The 23,724-nt window shown below is 38.1% G+C and overlaps 1 protein-coding gene across 7 annotated transcripts in view; it reads right to left on the minus strand.

Moving 5' to 3' along the window:
* Positions 1–23,724, minus strand: part of celsr1a (cadherin EGF LAG seven-pass G-type receptor 1a) — a 99,113-nt gene that overhangs the window by 53,390 nt on the left and 21,999 nt on the right. For all 7 annotated transcript variants that reach the window (XM_079868472.1, XM_079868476.1, XM_079868475.1 and 4 more), the window contains exons 2-5: positions 7,029–7,667; positions 5,566–5,788; positions 4,620–4,735; positions 2,361–2,449 (exon numbers count right to left, since the gene is read on the minus strand). In XM_079868472.1, coding sequence (XP_079724598.1) covers positions 2,361–2,449; positions 4,620–4,735; positions 5,566–5,788; positions 7,029–7,667 — 1,067 coding nt within the window. The remainder of the gene's footprint in view (positions 1–2,360; positions 2,450–4,619; positions 4,736–5,565; positions 5,789–7,028; positions 7,668–23,724) is intronic.

Below are 23,724 nucleotides of genomic sequence, written 5' to 3' on the forward strand. Positions count from 1 at the left end.
GAATAAGTAATTTCTACACGACAGCTAAAAAAAAGTATGTTCCAAGTAAGTGTGTATAAGTGTGTGTAGTATGAATGTAATCTGGACGTACTACATTCGCCATGCTGTCATTATCATGTGACCTACCGGTGTCAGCTACGTCGCTTCACTGCCGTTCACAAATCCTCTCCTGGATAGTAAAGTGTCCATCGTAAGCACATTTCAGAATCTCGCTGGAAGTAGTAGGTCATCCGGGTACTTGTTGCCTACTCTTTTATGAGTAGAGTGAATTCGGACACTTCTTTTATCACATAAATGTTTTTTTGCATACTATATAGTGGGGAAGTATGCGATTTCTGATGCAGCCTCTCACGTCACATTACATAACGTCACCTTCGCACACTCACTTTTTCCCTCTGTGTCCTTGAGGCACACCATCCCCCTTGAAATGAGTGGATTTGCAACATTCTCTTAGCATGAACTCTAGTGTGTAGGCAACCACAAGCTTTTATATATTCACCCTCTGACCCCATAAATTAAGCATAGGGCATTAGGTATGACTAAGGTACTTTGTCTTTCTATAAGTTCCTTTAAAGTGCAGCGGTACCTTAAAAGGTTGTGAAAGTATGAGCAGATTCCATCTAAAATCCTCTGAAATCCCAACAGGCCACTCTCTGGCTCTGTGCGGAGGTGATAATCAGGGGAAGCATTAACTGATTGTGGAGGAATGTCTTTAGATCTGGACAGTATACCTGCTCTTGACAGTTCTCACACTCCGCGAGACATGGCTCGAGACAGAACTTAGTGAGTGTGACACTGCTGTTGGTTATTCTCACAGAGACTGGCTCTCCTGTGCCAATGTGTGTGTGTGTGTTTGATCAATTCACCGTGGTAAATCACCACACGCACTCAACAACAGCTGCAGGCTGTCACACACTTGCTGCGTCTCTGGCCTCCCTGTTACTTTTTACAGTGTGTGTGTGTGTGTGTGTCGGAGGCAGGTGGAGTATTTTTGACACAGCCGTGTGTGCGGACTCCCACTTGGCTGGTGGTCTAACAACTTGCTCGGCACCCACTATGAGTTGTGTTTATTTAGTATCCGTGTATAAACGCACATGTGTGTGTGTCTGTGTGTGTATTCCACCAATAGCAACTCAGGCTGGACATAAAAGTGCGTTAAACTATTATGCTCAATCACACAAAACTAGCAAACACTGCATAACCCATTGTATACTACATAGGTAACAATTCACAGTCCATACTAAACAAAATTTGTAGGTGCTCGCAGGTCCAAAACTCACTCACATAATGCCAAAGTGTTGTGGATGGTTGCTTTACTAGTCAAGGTCCAAACAGCCCATCCCCAAATGTATATAATATTCTCTTATTCAATGGAAGTCTATCATTTTATCGTCCACCAACTGAAAATCATAAGCCAGTGCTTTGAAAATGAATAATACACCTCTCTTGTCCAAATTTGCCATACCATCCATTTTTTTGTACTACAAAAACATGACAAAACAATAAAAATGATAATAAGCTTTTCTGTTGTCATATCTTGAGAAAAAACCAACAAACCACAAGTCTGAGATATCGTCATCAACTAATGTCTTTACAAGAAACCGCATTAGTCTTTTTGCAGTAAATTAAAACACAGTCGTAAACTCCCTTGAAATTCGAGACATCCTTATTGTTTCCGTCTCCAACTACTGCTCACTTATACGAGAACAAGGATATGCTTGAAGACTACATTGAAAACAATCTTAAAAGCAGGTTTATGAAACTCAAGTTGGAGTCTCTTACAAGCAGGAAGACTCTTGGCACATCCCAAATGGCATATTCAGTTTCTGATGTTCAGGGCTTGGAAGAGTCGAGAATCACAGGACTGAAATAAAGACGACTGTGTCTTTCGTTACCAAAGCGCTTGAGTTTTTTTTTTTTTTTTGGAAGCTTTACATGAATCATGTGGCCTCCAGTTAGCAGACTGTCTTTCATTGACTGGCAACATGGAGAGGGCAATGCTAGATAAACTCTAGTCATAATCTTCTTGTGGAGGAGTAAGCAACACATGCAAAAACATGCTAGTAAGTGCATTTAGACTTAATTAAGCAATCTCGTGCAAACACGCTGTTGCCTTTGGGTGTGGAAGCATTTGAAAACAAACTCCAGTTGAGTGAAATGCAATGCAAGTCAAACAGAGAGAATCTGATAACTGCTATTAAATAATCTCCTGTCTTCCTCAGGTCAGATACAAGTGGAAAGTAAGAAAACCATCGTGGGAACAAACTTCTTTTTTTTGCAAACAGTTTTTGCAGAATAAGTGGGAATCTTCAGGAACAACTATTCCAACAATTAAAAGCAAAGATGACTTTACATCTTACCTTGTTGTAGTAGTGAAGCTGAACCGAATGCCACTGGCCATCACTAACTCCACCAGGTACGGAAGGTGCAACCGTTGTTTTAGACTCACCTAGGACAGAAAGATGGGGAAAAAAATGAGACGAAAAATTAGTCAAAGAGACGGGAGAAAGGGCATGTACGTTAACGTTGTATTTTGAAAAGGTAGCTACACAAGCTACTAACAAAAAGTAGCAAACTTAATCTATTTATGTGGGCAATATATATTTAAATATATACCTATTAGATTATATAATCTAGTTTTGCAATAAATGTATTATATTTTTATTTATATTGACTTTATCTGACATAAAACCAATTAGGATCTCGAATTAGGGTGAAAGCATTTACACAAAATACAACTAATAAAAAGAATAATATAACTCAATAACTAACAACAAATTATTTTTTAATTATATATTTTACTAAAGAAAAAAAACAGGAGCACAAATGACTGTAAATCTTTTTTGAATCAATTAATTAGCATGAACTCTGAACAAATACATTTAAATTAAGTTTCTGTCTAACACTGCGTTGCATATTAATAAATGCAAGTTGAAAAAGTTGGTGAAGACAGTATATTACTGTAAATGTTCAACATGCTGCATTTATGAGTACACCATAAAAACAGACATAGCTCAAAGTGTGTGTTTTGGCATGCGATAAAGGTCTTTTTGTATAAATTGGGTCTTTGTCACCTCTGGTGCAATATAAAGTAATTTAGTGGCTACAGCACAAAGCTTCTAACATAACTATCAATCATGTTTAGATATTCTCTCTCATCAATAGAGTTCATTCAGGGGGTAGGGGCTCAAAATGTACATTGGGTTTAGAGGAATATTTACCCAAGGCAGGAGTCTCTACTGGTATTCGTAAAGAATCAGTAAAGAACAACAGAATATTGTGCCCTCTTTGTTGAAAACAATTGCAACATTGTCTAAAAAATGTATTAATTTAGATTTTTTTTAAAACCTAATAGATTTTTGATGAAATTTTGTACATTCTTGCACTCTTGATCACTGAAAAACTAAGAATGGTGGTCCAGCCCCTTGACCAGCTGGTCAACAGAACAGTATTAGTACAAGTGTCATGGGTTACAGCATGTAAAACAGGCTCCACAGCATGACACCGCATTGTTCTCTTTGTCTGGGAAAGATTTATGTATGCTATAAGATCAACAGTCCCATTATAGGGCTGTGCTCATCTTGTGTTATTTATACCTGCCTCTGAGCTAAAGTGTATGTGTGTGTGTGTGTGTGTGTGTGTGTGTGTGTGTGTGTGAGAGAGAGAGAGAGAGAGAGAGAGAGAGAGAGAGAGAGAGAGAGAGAGAGAGAGAGAGAGAGAGAGAGAGAGAGAGAGAGAGAGAGAGAGAGAGAGAGAATGCATGTTTGCGCAAGTGTGTCTTCCCCTGCACATGCATGGAGACGTTGGAAAGACCAGCTGGGGTCACGGCATAGCCTCATTAAGAGTTGGACACTTTATGACTTTGAAATTCTTTGTTGTAAACACATCCACCAAGAGCAATTTTCTCTCAAAGTGACACATGACTGCACAAACAAGCTGTTTAGCATGGCATGATGTCACCTCAGGTCACTGTATATTGTCAACAACACTTTCTGCTGTCCCAGGAGTAAATCTGACAAACAATACAAAGACATACTCTATAGAAGTATACAAAAGCATAAGCAAATGCTTGGCTAAAACATTGCAAGTGCATGGTCCTCTATGCGTTAAGGTGCGTTACTGTTGCTTTAACATACCTCAGTATTTAAGGAAGTGAGAGCTACCTTCAAATGCCATTACACTGAGCATGTTATAATTTATGTAGCTAGCTGTAAACCTGTTGACAATTTGGCTAACTTTAGCTAACATGCTCTGAAAAATTCTCTTCAAAGAGCGCTAAAACGCTGAGAATGCATACTTGCATTGGGTTATGAATTGTGGACTGACACCCAATGACATGTGAAATCCAGCTTGCATGACTAAAAAGGTTTGTGTTCACATACATGAGTAGAGTATATTTTGGTTAGGGGTGCATTAAACATTTGTGCTATATCTGTTATTAGCAAATAATAGATTTTTCCATTGAATTTGTATATATCTGTGATTTTTTGTGCATGCTCATTTCCCACATTTTTACAATCATTGGCTGATCATATCAGCTAGATTTTTTAATATCAGTGCATCTCGACTAATGTTGACGCTAAGGTGACCTGGGCTTCCCGTTTGTAACAGTGTCGTACCTGCTGAGAAGGTGAGTTGAATCTGTTCCTCTATGATCTCCACAGCTATGAAGTCGTGTTTCTCGTTAAAACGACCGTTGTAAAGTAAAAGGGCGTTTCTCTCTCTTGTGGCAAACCTGGATAGAAAAAAACATTGATCAGAACAACCAGAACTACAGGTTTTATTGAACGTCTACACTACCCCCTCATAAATATTTAACTCTATAAAGGTTCGATTGCACTTATTTCCTCATATGTTCGAATTTACGACCTAAACCAATTGAGCTACAAGAAACCTCCCAGCCAGACAGAAGAAATAACATCTATTAATCAAGGGAGGAAAAGAAAAAAATCAGAGAGGAAGTAAACGTAAGGCCAGTGGTCTAGAAACAGGAAGTGGTTCCTCTGCCTTGGGCGGCACATCCCACCTCTATCATGCCGGAGCCGTGGCACAGAGGGCAGAGGAGTCAGAGACCAGCTGCTCCACAGGAAAATGATACAAATAAAGAAAAACACTGATAGTACTCTCTCAAAATGTAGCCCTTCCTGTTTTTACACAGCACAGGAGCCCAAATATTTCTCTAGTGCCCCTGTCTCAACATTTGTTGCTTAATATATCAGATAAAGCATCATTTTAAACTTTACAGTTGATTTTAAACACATTATCCACATTGCTTTCTAACTTTAAAAGACTTCACATTAAAAAAAAAATCTACATTAAGGCCAAACATGATTTGAGCTTGACATTAGAATGATCAATGTATGACCCAGAATGAGTAGAAGATGAGTCCAGGCATGCCAACTAGCCAGACAGAGCTCAAGGGCTCCTTAAGCAACCTCTTCAACAAATTACCCTTTACAGCATGCAAAGCTTTGGGCAGATGTGTCAGTGTAACAAGACGATAAATGGGGGCATGAGACTTGAGGTCAGAAGCAATTTTCTTGTCAAATATAACCCAGTACTTACATGAAGGAAACAGTGAAGTGGAATCTCTGTTTCAGGCCTCGGAAGGTAATGAAGGACTGTCCGGGAAAGCTGCGGGTTGTCATCTCACAGAAAGGTTTCTCGTACTCTCCAGAAGGGCAATTGCACGTGAAGCCACCCACTAGCAGGTTGACACACTCACCTCCATTTTTACATACCCCGGGGACACAGCGGCCAGAGCGGGCATCTAATTCACAGTTCTCACCTACAAAGGATTATCAGAAGTCTGTAAAGTTGTAGTGAACTTAAAGTACTAAAAGTATTGGAATACTGATTCAGCCTTTTGACATCTTTGGTCACTGTTACACAAGGTATATTGTTACAGAGGAAAATAACCCAAGCTGCAAACGGTGTCTCAGTGAGAAAACATCTACACTGGTCTGACTCTATACGGCAGGGCTCTTCAGCTCTTGTTCTGGAGGGCCAGTTAGACTCCTGCTGAGTTTAGCTTTAACCAAATCCAAATACACCCCAACAAGCTAATCAAGGTGTTCAGACTTACTTCAAATTACAGGTAGATGTGTTAAATTGGAATTGGCAAAACTCTGCAGGACACTGGCACTCCAGGACTGGAGCTGAAGAGCCCTGCAACACTGGCCTTAAATCAAAGTTTGAGCTCTGACTTAAGTCTCAGCTTTCCATACGGAAGCACTTGACAATCCAAAAGTTCCTCTATGGCACCACCAATTCCCTTACCGAAGATGGACACACAGATCATGCAGTGTTATATATCAACCATTATCCAGACAAGATCTGGACAAAGGGTGTTTATGTGTGGCGGGGGAACAGGATGGCAGTCCCTGTGCCTGTAATGACCCCTGATTTCCTTGGGATAATCTTTCTCTTGGAGGGAAATAGACAGATCTGTTTCCCTCTAATGTGAGAAAGCCAGAAAGGGATAGATGTTGAGGGGCAGGCTGTCATCGCCATCATAATGGACGCAAAATACCTGGAGTTGAACTGTGACCTTCAAAGCACTGAAGGAGGTGATTAGAGAGGTAATTAGCCTTTATAAAGAAGGGGGAGGTGGGTAGGAATGACAGAGGAGCCTCCCAATTGAAGATTGATCAGATATAGCCATCATAATCTTTCATGTTATATTCGTTCTTGAAGACACACAACTTTATTTCACATGGTATGGCCTATCTGAACTTTGCTCAAGATTCAATAAGTCCCTCACAGGTGGACACATCATTCCTTGTGTTTGTCCACCTGTGACATGGACGTCCTGACTTTTGGTTCTGAAGGCAGTGGCTCTGGTGGTTTCCCTATTTGTGGTTTACCCCAAATGACTGATGGTTCACACCTCAGGTTCTCCAGGGCAGCATTCCTTTAGCTCCTGACAAAACACTGTTCCCTAACCACAAACCACTTTACCACATATTCCTGCAAGTTTACAGACTAAACACACAAATGCTGTGTGCCATAACATGTTTTGCACTCACCTGTGAAGTCCTCTAGACACTCGCAGCTGTACCCCCCTTCTCGACTGCGGCAGCGGCCATTGTTGCGGCATGGTCCTGAGTAGCACAGGTCAATCTCAGTCTCGCAGTAGTCGCCAGTAAACCCAGCCGGACAACGGCAGCGCAGGCCGTTAATGGGATGGATTGGTCTGAAGAGAACAGTGTCAGAAGCTATGAAAGGCGGAGAGCTGTCGAACTTTAACACAGAGACACATTTCATGTAGTTTTCGCAAGGTTCCCGCAGGCAGATGTTGTCATCAAACGGAAGGACACTTTGGCTGGAGATTTTCCGTAACAGAGTTCGGTTCAGGTAGATTTGCTCCTGAAGTTCTTCCGAAGGAAAGTAGCGGTCCGGAGCTCCTCCAGGAAGCAAGGCGGAGAAGGTGACATTGAGGATGTTGCCGTTGACATCCGTGTCATTCTGGACGTTGAAGACAAAAACTCCTTCGCGACTAGTTGAGAGGACCGCTGCCACACCTTCGGCAAATAGAGAGAGCAGCGGGGATAGGAAGCGTTCCTGGGACATGTTCTCCAGACGGACCGTGATGCTGTTCGTTAGCATCTCGTCAGTTATGATGGTCACACGGAGAGTACAGAAGGCCGTCACTTGGTGGATACCATCTAAAAAGGATAGAAACAACCAACCGTTAATAATTCAGTTTTACATTCCATGAAAGCACAACCTGCTTCTAAGTCTTAGAATGTTGGCATTTTGGAATGTTCAGGCTGCTTCCGGAAGATATCAGTATACACTTCACACTGAGAAAGTCTGAATACTGTTTTTGGTTGGAGAAGAAAGCATGTTAACAGACAAGATTACAACAAAGTTGCACCACAATTAGACAGATCATCTTGGCATCTTGCTTCAGGACACAAACTCGTCTTCTCTGTTGAAACTAATGCTCGAAAAACCTTGACTTGACAACCGTAAAACACAGTAAATGCTTTCTTCCACAAAAGTACAAAGCGGATTGGAATGCTTCTAATGGGATTGTACATGATCTTAACTACGGAGCTTCACACTGAATGGCAAAATTTAGCATACACATTTTCAGGATTGGACAGTTGCTTCCACATTTGCCCATTTCATGCTTTTCACTCAGGTCCTTGGGTTGAGTTTTTGCTACACTGGCCATACATTTGCTATACTTTCATCACAACTGCGCAAGGAATTATGTATTCTCTTATTTTGCTTATGTCATTCCACTGTAAATCTGACAAAGTTCCAAAACCTTTGTCCAAAGGGATAGTTCACTTAAAAATTTAAATAATTTACTCAACCTCATGTTCCTCAAGACCTTTATGACTTTCTTCTGTAAGACATACATAATGTTTCAGCTTTTTTTCTTCACAAAGTGTAGAAATTTAAGACAGAATATTGAACTATCAACACCGCATTACATTAGAGAGCTGCCTGGAGTACTTTAGCCTAGGTCTGATTAAAGCAATCTTAAGTTGCATAGCCGTATCTGATCTCAGTCCCACTATTTTCCTGTGGATAAAATGGATTTGACAGGAAGCTCCCACAAGTACTGCAGTGGCTGTTCTGTTTTGCTAAGGGAACAACTGCAGAACAGGTGGTATATCCAATTAATACCCCCGGCAAAACAATGTGGCTAAGACCTTTCAAATATGGAGGTGTCATGTGTCTTTGAGTTGAGTTATGTGTCTCTAAATTATATCACAGCCATAAATCACAAAAAAGGGGGTGTAGGTCACCATTCCCAGTAAAAGGGTTACATCCCCAGCTCTGTCTAGTATGTAGTGCAGTGTGTTCGGTCCACTAAAGTTGCACAGGATGACATAATCAATATGCTTTGACTTCAAACTGCAGGCCTAACCTGATACAATTTGTTCACCAAAAACATGCTGTTTCTTTATACATTTCATTTCTAGTAATTGCTATAGAGTGGTGCATGAATTTTGAAGCAGTTATGTTTGTTGTTTTCAATATGTAACTACATTATAAGCCAGCTTGCGGTGTACGTGGGCAGTTTACGTTGTAGAACAAAACATCAAAGTATCATCAAGTAAGTTATGTTTACCACAGGGTTTATTTTACCTCATTATAAAACCCCATAGGAAAATCTCGAAGGAACCAGTGGCAAATTAGACTTCCGGGTTCTGACGTCATACCTGGACCACTTTATTAGGTTTTTGAAAGTGTATTAGATTTTACGTCATTCTCTCGTGGCTTTTGCATTTAAATTAAGCAACAAATGCAAGCTTGGTTGTGACATCATTCTGGGTGAATTGAAAGCTTTACAATTTTAATATTATTATAGTAGATCAAACTCCTTGTAACCCCTTAAACAACTTCAGCGCATCTATTATAGTTACTTTCAATTGTGCCTGCTTTTCTTGACACATCATATTGAAAGTACATTTGCACACTCATAAGAAAGAAAGAAAATTCCTTACTGCTCTCTCTCTCTCTCTCTCTCTCTCTCTCTCTCTCTCTCTCTCTCTCTCTCTCTCTCTCTCTCTCTCTCTCTCTCTCATTATCATTTTAAATGCGAACTAAACACATTTACTGTAGGCACAGAACATCATTTTATCAACAGCGGAGGATGCTAATGAAAATATGGGCTGGCACCCAGCCTAACAAAACAGGAATATCATATCCAGCTTTTGTGCTGTTCTGGGATGAAGGATTGATTCTAACAGATAGGTCTTTTCTCTCAGGATATAGGGAAATGTGTTTTTAAACACCGTATTATATGGCATCACCAACAGCTCTTATTCTGATTCCAAACTAAATCATTAAAAAAAAATTCAAAGTCATCAAGAATTTCAAATAAAGTAATAAAATGAACTAGATTTCTTCTAAAGAAAGTGTGTCTTCTTAGTTTAACCCACTCACTATATCAAAATATCAGTATTTATTAAGTGGTCGAGACAACATTAAGACAGAATGTGTTTTCTTGATTTTTTTTATGGGTTTTCCACCTGACATTGCAGGGCGGTTTATATTTAGTCTGTCAGCTGTTCACTTAGTATCAATGTAAAGCTGTGTTGCTGTCAGTAACCAGGCAAAGGTTGTTGTCATGCAAAACGCCCTCCATGGATAAATCAACTCGGTTAACCCTTGTACATAAAGTACACATTAACATACTTTTAAAAAGTGTACTTATTACATAAATCGAATACTTTAAAAGAATGTGAAATTTAGGTTACACTTTATTTCAAGGTGTCTTTGTCACACTGTAATTATACATTTAAGTACTAAGTAATATTAAGTAACTATGTACTTACTATAAGATTAGGGTTTGGTTTAGTGTTAGTTGCATGTAATTATGCATAATTTATAGTTATTACTATATAACTACATGCAACATGTAACAATGACACTGTAAAATGAAGTGTTGCCAAAATTTAAAGTGAATTTAATGTTTTTTGGACACTTAAATGCATGTTAATTGAATAATTATTAATTAAGTGTATAATGATTTCAATTCATTTTAAATGCAATTAGTTGAACTTAAATACTGTTTTTTGATCCAGTTAAGCAAGATTTAAGTACATATTTAAATGCAATTTCATTACTTCTATTGTCTTTGAAATATGGATAAAGTGCACTGTCAAATGTAGCATCTAATCTAAAATATATATAAATGTCATTCCTATTGAATCTTGTATGTATTTAAATCTATGTGTAATTACACATTTGTAATGAAGTTGCAATTTAGTACATTTAAAATATATTAACTTTAAAAGTAATATTGAATAAAACACTACAGTTGAAATGATAATCAAGTGCTTTACATGTGCTTTAGTATGTTAGTCAACATGTTATTATATTATTAAAATATAATAATTTAAAATGTACTTTTAAAGTAAAACTTTTAATCTGACATTACAAAGTGCACTTTTCCAAAAGTGTACTTAAGTGTGTTAAGAAACATTAATACCCCATTAATCAAGACTTTTATTACTTAGATTATTACTTTATGAGGCTGCAACAATCTGTATGATAACCTTTATTATTATACACTCATATACACAAACATTCAGATAAAAAAAAATCATTTAATTGGTATGTGTTAGTGTGGTGTACATTGAAGTTTAACTTGAAGTTGTTAAGTGTGCGATACGCCTCACACTATCTTATCACAGGTATTGGATAAAAGCCACAGATATTCCAGCTGTCACAATGATTGACAAGGATTTCTTCCTCTCAGAGCAGCGTCTCGTGTAACTCGAGCTGACTAATGTAATTACGTGGAGAACATGGAAAAAACGAACTCTGCCATTAGTGTTCCCTGTCATTATCCAAAACGGGCGGTCAAAGAGCAGCGGTCTGACACAAACAGGACAGAGGGGCAGTCCAGTGTGTTTAAGAGTCTGTCAGGGGTGGATTGGCACGAAATGAGTTTTCCCTTGTTGGCAAAGGATGACTAAAGAACTGGTATGCAAGACGAGACAAGCATAATTGCTCATCCTAAAGAGCTCTACTTGATTTGTGGTTAAAACTGATTAAAATCAATGATATTTCAATAGATTTTCATGTCTTAAATTAGACTTACAAGTGAACAAATACATTACATCTTTCATTACGAGATGCTGCCCAGGACAGCGATGTTAAAAACAAGTCAGTAAATGAGTGAAGGAAATGTGGCTGTTGTATGTGAGTTACACATCTTCAGGAGCCAATGAAAATCAGTTTGTGTGCCAATGTGACAGTCAGCATTTTACGGCCCTCCCTCAAGTTCAAATGTTTGAATCACAACAAAGGAAGCAAAGGTGCCGCCCACTGAACCCATAACACTTGAGCAACCCGCCCATGAATCCCTCCCATTCCTACAGCTCAGTGACCTGCTTTAGGTACGGTGAGGCGAAACCATGCGACCTTCTATTGTCTTCCTCTAATAAATAGACACACACATACTCAGGGTGTGAATTGCTAAGGACTCTGGAGTATGAAATCCGAGAAATACTTATTATTATGTGTTTTATGTGTTGCAAAACACCAACTATTGCAACACTGCCATTTGACTGCACTTAATAAGATTTTTATATAACTATGCTTGAAAGTCAAGATTTAAAATGTGTAGTCATACGACGGTAAATCTTACCATGATTTAGGTACCACTGCATACACTGAGATTTGATCAAAAGTAACATACACATAAGGGATACAACAAGCGATTTGTCCTAAAGAAGCGCTAAAATACATGAGAAGTGCTAAAATACAAGTTTTTGGAATACAGTCTAGAAGGGGGAAAATCAAAGATTTTTTTAATGTAGAGTAGAGCTGAAAAAAATACTGTAAAGTTTTAATTTACTGACCTGAAGAACATTTTAAAATGCATAATAATGACCAACGCTATCTCACGACCAATTCGTACGAATTCGAACGAGTGATAAAAAGTTGGCTAATTCGTACGAATTCGTACGACCTCACTCGTACAAATTTGTACGATTTGTCTAAACCCACGTGATGGGTAGGTTTAGGGGCGGGGTCAGGGGTAGGTCATTCGTATGAATTCATACGAATTGGGAAATTCGTACAATATGTAGGATTTAGCAAAAATCGTACTACTTCATACGAGTGAGGTCGTATGAATTCGTACGAATTAGCCACCTCGTAGATCAGGCTGTAATGACACTTAGGACAATCTGTATATTTTTGCGCAATGGCCGCTAAACTGTGTAACTGACTGTTGTCCCAGGGAATAATCTACCTAAATGAGCTAGTTGTAAAATCTACCCTTTTAGTTGTTTTAAGAATTCCTGTAATATAAACTGCTTTCATTAATATGAAACAGTCCAGATGCCAATGAAACAGTGATTTCCAGAAAAGTGGGAATGGACACAGCTGTTGTGGGGGGACTTGATGAATGGTGTGTAAGATCAGTGTGGACGCAGGTGTGAACAGGTGAAATGCTCTCTGCTGACGGTGATCTCCATACGGGACCCTCAGACTCATCTAAACACCTGCACCTGTCTCTACATGCACTGCTGGCATACAAATCATCATGAGCTCTGGGAAATGACAAACTGCTAAATATTGATCAAGTTGTATTCAATGAAGTAAGTCCTCCAGTAGTCAATAATTGTATCCCTTAAAACTCATTTTTGATCACCAAAATGACATATTTAAATGTTTTTTCCTTGAAAAAAACATTTTTCATTCCTTAAAATAGCTTGAATGTACTGTAACTCAACACCTTTGCCTCATTTAGTATATGCGGTTCTATGAATATGCAAATAAGCCCCGCCTCCACTCACACACACCAGCTCAGAGATCCACTTGTTGAAAACCACACATTGATCTGATTGGTTACAAGGTAGTTTGTGACATCAGAAACACCAGCGATTTCAAACCGTGTGTTTGAGACTGTCTTTGGTTCACTGCAGATTTAAGGAGAAAATAATCAGCAATGGTGTTGACTTACCATTTACACATGGTTTGTCGTAAAGCATATAAAAAACACCATATAGACATATAAACAACATTAAAAGCTTGATTTTCACCACAGGGGGACTTGTAAAATCTAGTAAAATGTAGATATAGTAAAATGCTAATATTACTAGATTGACATTGTGCATCCTTAGAAAAATGTATATTAAACTACAGTCTAACTGGCCTTTTTAATTGAAGTTCCATGGGGAGACGTACAGTTGGGACTGTTGTTAGGCGTAGTCGGGTTCTCAGCGGTATAAAACCATGAATGAGACTCTGATACTTTGCACAGTAAAGCGTTTTAAATAAAAACACACCTCAGAGTCATTGATTAACCTGAAGAATGACACTGAGAGAGGGGATAAAACATTCTTAGCCTTCCAGGAAACGACCTTGATGCAAAAATGTGACTGTTATTTTTATTTTATTTTTTTTTGTGTCAAGAGTAATTAATCAGTTTTTGTGATAAGGACTTCACTTGTCATTGCCAAGCGTTTGTTGACGAAGGGTTAGACAAATGAGGTCCATTTTATGCATGGTTTTGAGGGCCATGTTCAAACATGTTTGTGGTTGTTGTGTTTGGGTGGTTCCTTCTAACTCACACTCTCACACACATACAAAACCTCCAATTTCACACCTTACCCCGTCTCTGAACCGCTCTGGCCCTCACTGCAGGGAATATGAGGGCGAGACGTTGTCAGATGTACCCGGTGTTTCCATCGGCCAGATGGGACCAGGCGTTTAATGAATGGGTAAAACGAGATTACAACTCGTTGACATCATCACCACCTACTCTGGCTTCAAAACCAACAGATGGAGCAGAGGGGAGGATGAGCATTTATTTTGTAATGCATAGAGAATCATGAGGCTATTGATTTTTGCTGGAGACGCATCTGGATGTATTCAATGATTACAGAATGGTACATCTCTCAAACGTTCTACAGACAATTGTCAGAGAAGATGCCAAATTTAATATGATGGAAATGAAAAAGAGGATGTGAGTGACAAGTAGAGTCTGGTTATTGGGCCACATTCGTAAATCGTTGTAAATGTAAACCTGTGGTTTAATGAACAACATACACAGAAATTTGATCAACATTCTGCATTCACTGAAACAATTTGCGTAGAGTTTTATGAACAGTTTACACAGAAAGATCTTTATTTTGCATTTATTCTGCAATAAGTATTTCAAATAGAAATTGGTTCGGAATTCTGCATTTATTCTGAAACAATTTACATACGTGCGTAAGAATGGGTTTACAAACAATTTACATAAACATTCATTCTGCATTTATTTTGAAAAAATACCTAAATATTGTTTTCCGAACAATTCATTCTAAATGCTTAAATGAGAATGGGTTTTGGAGAAATTTACACAGAAGTTTGTTCTACATTTATTCTGAAACTATATACTTAAGAACATTTTTCACAAGTGATTTATGCAGAAATTTGTTCTAAATTCTGCAACAATTTACATAAGAAGCAAAAAAAAAAATTTTTTTTACACTCAGCAACAATTTATGTTAGAATGGTTTTACAAACATGTTTTTTGTAAACATTTGCAAAGAAATTTAGCTATTTGTGTTTTAATGAATTAACCCTAATATGTCATAATGTTGTCTAAAAGGGTATTAACCAACCGTTCAACAAGTGAAACAATTCCAGTGGACAAAAATGAGTAACATACACACAACTGTGCAACTTCATTGTTCATTTAGATCTAATTAAATACAATATATAGTCTAACAAAAGTTTGTTATTGTCAATCTCCCTAAACATTTAAGAACCACAGCCAGCTACCATATCAGGGTAGTCCAGCAGCGATAAGGGCGCCTCGGTGTAGATGTCTGTTATGACAGCTCTGAGGACAGAGGGATGAGAGATAGATAATGGAGGAAAGAGATGATGAGCCAGAATGTAGTGTATGCACCTACAGTAGTCACGAGCAGGCTTTGTTCCCAGAGAGCGCACTTGAGTTTTGAGAGAGTGCTTCATGTTGACTTTGAAAACTCTCGTTTGTATATCAAGAGTGGGTGCAGTAGGGGCACATTACTGCCAAAGCTAGACTTGTCCAACTCAACATCCTCTAAACAGTGAGGGCGGCAGGAGTCATGGTGTCTTTTCCTGTTCCACTCTCCATTGAAAGTGATGCATGCCTCTGTTTGGCTTGCTGGGATTAGTCGGTTCTCAGAGACGGACTGCATGCGCACAAAAGACTTTATTCAGACTGGGGAAGAGGGAGGAGGTGGGCAGACTGCAGAAGTACATCTCTGTAACAGGTGGGATTACAAAACAGACCTTGCTGCAGTGGGATCAGTCCTGGAGTGCATGGGGTGGGCTGATCAAAGTAGACTCCATGTATACTGAGAAGTCTCAAGACCCAGATTAACGCAGTCTTAAGCTAAACTGGATATACAGCAGTGGCAGTCTAGTTTACTGACTGACCAGTGAAATGGATCATCATCAGTTAGTCTAGTGTTCAGACTACTGAAATGAATTTTCTTCAGTTAGTCTAGTATTCAGACTACTGAAATGTATCATCATCAGTTAGTCTAGTATTCAGACTACTGAAATGGATCATCATCAGTTAGTCTAGTGTTCAGACTACTGAAATGGATTTTCATCAGTTAGTCTAGTGTTCAGACTACTGAAATGTATCATCATCAGTTAGTCTAGTATTCAGACTACTGAAATGGATCATCATCAGTTAGTCTAGTGTTCAGACTACTGAAATGGATTTTCATCAGTTAGTCTAGTGTTCAGACTACTGAAATGTATCATCATCAGTTAGTCTAGTATTCAGACTACTGAAATGGATCATCATCAGTTAGTCTAGTATTCAGACTACTGAAATGGATCATCATCAGTTAGTCTAGTGTTCAGACTACTGAAATGGATTTTCATCAGTTAGTCTAGTGTTCAGACTACTGAAATGTATCATCATCAGTTAGTCTAGTATTCAGACTACTGAAATGTATCATCATCAGTTAGTCTAGTATTCAGACTACTGAAATGGATTTTCATCAGTTAGTCTAGTGTTGAAACCACTGAAATGGATTTTCTTCAATTAGTCTAGTGTTCAGACTACTGAAATGGATCATCATCAGTTAGTCTAGTATTCAGACTACTGAAATGGATTTTCTTCAGTTAGTCTAGTGTTGAAACCACTGAAATGGATTTTCTTCAATTAGTCTAATATTCAGACTACTGAAATGGATCATCATCAGTTAGTCTAGTTTTCAGACAACTGAAATAGATTTTCATCAGTTAGTCTAGTATTCAGACTACTGAAATGTATCATCATCAGTTAGTCTAGTTTTCAGACAACTGAAATAGATTTTCATCAGTTAGTCTAGTGTTCAGACTACTGAAATGTATCATCATCAGTTAGTCTAGTATTCAGACTACTGAAATGTATCATCATCAGTTAGTCTAGTATTCAGACTACTGAAATGGATTTTCATCAGTTAGTCTAGTGTTGAAACCACTGAAATGGATTTTCTTCAATTAGTCTAGTGTTCAATCTACTGAAATGGATCATCATCAGTTAGTCTAGTATTCAGACTACTGAAATGGATTTTCTTCAGTTAGTCTAGTATTCAGACTACTGAAATGTATCATCATCAGTTAGTCTAGTATTCAGACTACTGAAATGTATCATCATCAGTTAGTCTAGTATTCAGACTACTGAAATGTATCATCATCAGTTAGTCTAGTATTCAGACTACTGAAATGGATTTTCATCAGTTAGTCTAGTGTTGAAACCACTGAAATGGATTTTCTTCAATTAGTCTAGTGTTCAAACTACTGAAATGGATCATCATCAGTTAGTCTAGTATTCAGACTACTGAAATAGATTTTCATCAGTTAGTCTAGTGTTCAGACTACTGTAATAGATTTTAAGTAGTTTTAGTAGTAGATTTTTAGCCTAACATGCAAACATGCAACGTTTAGATTTGCTGCCAGACTACTGAATTGATTTTCACTAATGTCCAGACTATTGAACTGGATCTTCAGTATTTGGCCTACTGTTTGGATTACTGAAATACATTTTCAGTATTCGGTCTGGAGTTAGTTACACTTTCAGACTCCTGGAATTGATTCAGTAGTTACTTTATCATTCAGACTGCTGAAATGAATTTTCAACTGAACTGATTTTCTTAGTAGTCGATTTAGATTCCAAACTACTGGAATGGATTTGTAGTCTGATAGACTACTGGAATGGGTTTTCAGTAGCTGGTCTATCTATGAAACAGGCTCACTATACTCCTGGTACACTGTACCAACCTGTTCTTAGGTTGCCTGTTTGTTTTCAACATGTTCAGCATGTTATGACAACATGACAAAACCCTTTGGATAAGTATTTCTCACGGAGCAACAGTACTTATTCCCAAAGAAGACAATTCAAAGCCGAACTTCAATTTGTACATTCACTTTCGATTTCTCTTTTTTTCCACCACAAATAAAATGAAGAGACAGTCAACTCAATCAATTGCTCTTGTCTTTTAGCATGCCATGAGAAGAGAAAAGATACTGTTGAACAGGCAGACCATGTTTAATGGGTATGTTTAAAGAACTAATAGCTTGATTGCTTCTAGATTCTTCATCTGTCCCTGTGTCATTGTTGACTAACTGTACTTACTGAGCTGTTCCTCAGGACAGTAGATCACATCAAGATAGAGGCACACAGTGCTGCTCTTTGTGCATTAGTGGAAAGGTTTGGATGGACTGGGAGTGGGAAATGCCATCTTTATTGAGTTAAAAGCGAGTGTCGTGTTCATTTTCTATTAAATTAGTAAAAGTTTGATGGCCAGCGACATGCAATCTTCATCTAACGAGGGTTGAGCAACAGTCCCAATTCAAATAACATATATTTCACATATGTTCTCCAGATGTGCTTTTTTTAAAACTAAAATCATAAGAAAAAAAATCCAGATTCTTGGTAAGTGAGGAAATTTGTTCATTTTATTTTGTTTTATTGATTCACTTATGTGCACTATAGATGCACACCTCTGCAGATTCACTTTATTTTGAATGTCTATTTCCTGATATTTGTTTAATATTTGTGGGTCGGGTCACCATAAACTTGGTTCAAATGAATGAATGAATGAATGAATGAATGAAAAGTTAAATGAAACCCTAACTAAACATAATAATGTCAAATACAAATTTATTGGTCAATAAAACACAATTATAGCCAGTAAAGTTTCTCAGTTCTACCGCCATTGGCAAATTTGACCTACATTCACATTCTAGAAATCCAGTGCTGTCTTTGCAACAGTAATTCTAGCCATTAACATCTTGTCATTGCCAAGATAGAGGTATCTACAAACCAGGTGTTTCACCTGACCATAACAAACAAAACAAACTCGGATAGAAAAGTGTCAGAGGTCAACAACCAGCAACATGAGAGCTGTCGCCGAACACTCTCATTCCAATGAGAACCAAGTCAAGACAGCGTCTGAGAGGTTTAATTAAAATGCTGTCTTATTCAGCTCTTAAGTATACTGACCTGACTCATTCTACTGATAAAACATTATCGCACGCCAACGCAGTCACCTACCATGAATGAATTGCTCCTGCAGGTCTCTGTTCTGGCAAAGAGCACTATAGATTTACTGGAATGCTGATTGTGATTTGAAATCAGATATTGAAAAATTAAATATCGCAGCTGGCCTGTTGAAACGCTCAGCAGGTGATACAGTAGTGTGGCATGCGGTGAAACAAACGTGCCCTCAGGCAAATAAACTCATCGATGTGACACTGAGGTAAAAGCACCAGACTGAATCATAACAATTTAACACACGCCAACATAAAAGAGTCAGAGAGGCCTATCAGCAAGGCCAGTAATTCAGCAAGGGAAATTTGCTTTCTGGAAGCCAGATAAACGATAAGGCATAAACTAAATCAAAGTGATGAAAGCTGACAGAAGAACATTTCATTGAAATCTGAAAACATTGTGCTATTCTAAAGTTTGAAACCAACATTTAAGCCAAGTGCACAGTAAGACTAAAGCTCTAATGCTGTATGTGACCAGTTTGTTGATAGTTCAGACTGTAAATTCTTTCTGGATAAGTTATTACAGTATATGCAATATGCAACTATATTACAGTAATGCAACTACTACTACGACTAATAATAATAATGCAAAGATAATTATGACGATATTATCCATGTGGAAATGCAAACATCTGCAAGTGATACTGTGGGATTCTCATATCTAAAGGTAATTTAGCAGCCAGGTACTTGTGTTTATCAGAGCGTCCGTCTGCAGTCGAGTGCTCAGATACTGACAGGGCTCTGGCTCTGTCTGCAGTGGACATGAACACGTTCCTTTGTTCCTGCGAGCTCTGTGGACAGGTAACCGATGATAACCCATGTATCACGGGATGCTAACAAGTGTTTGAGTAAGGAATATGCAAAAAAATGGAAACGACATTATCATAGGAGAACAGTGTAATTCAAATCTGAAGATATTTTCTGTTACCACTGTACAACGTGAGGACCAAATATTGGCACTTGTGATATGAAGACCTGTCTTGCAAGGCTCTGAATGAAAAAAGTGACAAACAGCTTATTATATCAAGAATTAAGGATGCCAAAATTACCAGTATGAAGACATCTTGTGGATACTAAAAAAGTTGGCCAGCAAGTCTAAATGGCATTTTCTGTTTTTGGCTGAAAGTAAAAGTTGTAGAGTTGCTTTAAAATCCAATAACTTGTTTTTAAAAGTTTTTACATATAGAGTAAACACTTGATTTAATCTCTGTGAAGTTGTTTAAAAGAACCCTTCTTACATTAACAGTATTCAAATCTACTGCCAAAGACACTCCTTTATTAAGCGAGGGAATTTTTGCACTGTAAATCTTTAACCTGTAAAGAAAAGAGTTGGCGGAGATGATCGCAATCACTGCGAGCAGAATTCTTGTTGTTCTAGTTCAAACCCCACGTTTTCAACGATTCATTCTCTCCCATTTGATGAAAATCCTCACACAGGTAAAAGACAACGTGTGGCAACACGGCCCAACTTCAAGAGCACTTTACAATGAACAGAAGCAATAATTCACCTCAAAAGAAACCCGTCTTTTTGTCTTTCAGTGCTTTTCTATGAAGTGACAGAGCAAAAGTCTTCAAACCTTAACTGAGCCAAACACTTGAGTGATTTATAGCCCTACTCAAGGAATCCACCAGAAGGAAGAGCAGAGCAGAGAGGAGTGTATTAGAAGTGTAAGGAATGCTCTCATCTTCCTGGTCCTCAAAAGAGTGGAGCCCCCAATAAGGATGACAGCCAGACAGAGCTCATAAATGAGTGAATGAGTAAGTTCCTGATGGATTTTTGTGAGATAACCCCGAATTCTTGCCCATCCTCCTAATACCACCTGCAACCGACTATCAATAGCAACAATCTAAAAAATGCTTGGTTATTTCAACCCATGTTTGGGTCAAATATGGACAAACCCAACCGTTGGGTTAAAAATTTTTAAACCAACAGTTGGGTTTATCTATATTTTAAGTGAAGTAGAAAAGTAGCAAATACTTAAAATCATCTATTAAAATGCATCATAGTATTAAAATGCATCTTCTGTGACCACTTCTGTTCAGATTTCTCTTATTTTGTCACACTCTACATTACTTTCATGACAGTGGCGTGTGCAAAATAGTATAGACGAATAGTATTGATTGAACAAACCCATGCTAGGTGGTTTACATGTGATTAGGAAAGGAAGCGAATGAATTTGCAGTTGCAAATTCGACTGTAATCTGTGTGGTTTGGTACAACGCAATGAAGTTTGAATCGCTTGTTTTCGTGTGTTTTCTCATAACACATCCCATAATGATGACGTATTAGATCAGTAGGCAGACTTTTGTCGCTGTGCAAATGCATTTGACCTTACAGAAGCGGTCAAAATCTCAAAATGTTTTAGATCCCATTTACACTTGTATTTCCACATGCGTTTGGATCAACGAAAAATAATACCAAGCGTAAACAGCCCAAATAGTCTTGAAAGGACAATTATGAAGGCATTTTGGTTTGTCTCTCTCTCTTTGGTTTCCTCTCCCTTCCTACCTTCCATCTGCATTTCTTCTCAACTTATTACTGAAATCACAAATCACCCTTCAGCACCTCCAACATGTCACTACTGAGCCTAATTAGCAAGCTAGTCTTCCTGTAAAAGCATCCGACTGGCCTAATAAAGTCTCAAACGAGCGGAATATGTCTGCAAGGAAAGAATCTGGAGCGGTTCGCTGTGGTCTAGTGAAGAATAAAGTGCACCTGGCTTGCCCTGTAGAGCCTCTTCTGGGCCTTAATCCATCCAGATCCCCCCCCACTCAAAACCCTTGTGTTGAAATCTTTGTTCTCCTCTCAGAGGGGTGGTAAAACTGGGGTGTGAGGGGCTCAGATGGATGTCTGCTGCTATCATGGTGAATTGGGTTTACGGCGCTCCACGGGAGTAAAGTACCAGATAAAAAAGAGAGAGGGGCCAAGCCAAAACTCAATTAAAACATCAAAAACCTGAGAGTGAGCCTCAAGGCGAATTGATGAATTGGGTTTACGGCAGTTTTAAGACGTCACCAGGAGTTTTTTTTACTGATATCTGATAAATATAATGGACTATTCAAAAAAGTATATACACAGAGTAAGATATAATGTCTATATGACTTGTTTTAGTGTTCATTAATTGTAAAAAAATACTAAAAAGCTAAAAATAAAAACCTTTCTTAGGGTTAGCGATTTAAACAAACCCATAAGCCTAAGGATTAAACTTAGACTGTTAACTCATCCCACATCATTTGTACTACAGACTTGACTGATACCCCAAAATGTGTGGCTTGATGAGGGGAGACAGCCTGTTGCTTTTTTAAGCAATTGTATGTATAGGGCTGTTTCAATTTCAATTTATTTGGTTGCATTTCAGTGATAATGCCTATGTTGCTGACATATGAAAGAAATTCTCTTTCTGAGAATTACGTAATTCATTTTTTATTACGTAATCACGTTGAAAGGTCTGCAATTTGGACCTTCAACCCGTTGTACCCCATTGAAGTCCAATATATGGAGAAAAATCCTGGAATGTTTTCCTCAAAAACCTAAATTCCTTTTCGACTGAAAGACATGAGCATCCTGGATGACATGGGGGTGAGTAAATTATCAGGAAATTTGAATTCTGAAGTGAACTAATCCTTTAACAGTAAACTGATATATTGTTCCTTGTTCTATTTTGGACGCAATTGTGCTACATGCATGAAGACTAAAATTTAACTGTTTAATGTTATTTTTTTGGTATTATTTTTCTTTATTAATTTTCATAATAATTTCATAATGTATTTTGTAAAGTCAGAGTATGTTGTACATGTGTGCTGAGCAGGGAGAGCAATATTTCGCTTAGAGGTATGTGTGCAATACCTTACTGTACCACCCCAGAGAAAAGTAGAGGCATGATGGGGTGAGGAAGGAGATACATAGAGAAACCATTACAGCTGGCATGATGGGGTGAGGGAATAGAGAAATGGGGAACAGATAAATCTGGAATGAGGACCACCTCGCCTGTTTCTCTCTGTCTGATGCATGTATAAAATAATAAATAGAAATCTCTTGGCAAAAGTAACTGGTGTAGCTTCTGTGATTCAACCATTACAGGGGAAAGCATGATTTCAAATCTACAATCCAGAACTTTCATTTTGATGCATCCAGTTCAGAAAGACTCTGAAAGAAGTTGTTGCGGATAGGTGTGACACCTTATTTAATTTCCTGATTGCTCAATAACTTTTTAAAATTAATTTATTCATAATTTATTAAAGATTTGTCGGCTCAATTCCTGTCTAAACAAAAAAAAAAGTAGTGAGTATTGAGAATTTTTTAATGTGCGTGTGTAGAGAGTGGTAATGCTATGATTAATTAGGTATGAAAACTTCTATTATGACCACACTTGTGCAGTCTTTGGCTCATATCTTACATAGTTTCCAAGGCAGACAACAGTTATTATGTAAGGAATGAGAAGGATGTTACCGTATATCAAGTCACTCCTGCAAATAAACCACAAAGAATAAATTATACACAGCACAACAAGCCCAAATCACAAGATTCTGCAAGTGTATTCCTCAACAACACTGAATGTCTCTCATGGCAGCATTACCCCTGCTTCTATAATAAAGCATTCAGCAGTGGACATGGTACATCATTAAATGGTTTATGGGCGGTGGTTTTTCCCAACAGGCTGAGGGCAACCAAGTAACAGGGCCAATACTGACTTGTGTGCTCGTAACAGCTAT

Source organism: Squalius cephalus, assembly GCF_949319135.1.
Source record: "Squalius cephalus genome assembly, chromosome: 4".
NCBI lineage: Eukaryota > Metazoa > Chordata > Actinopteri > Cypriniformes > Leuciscidae > Squalius > Squalius cephalus.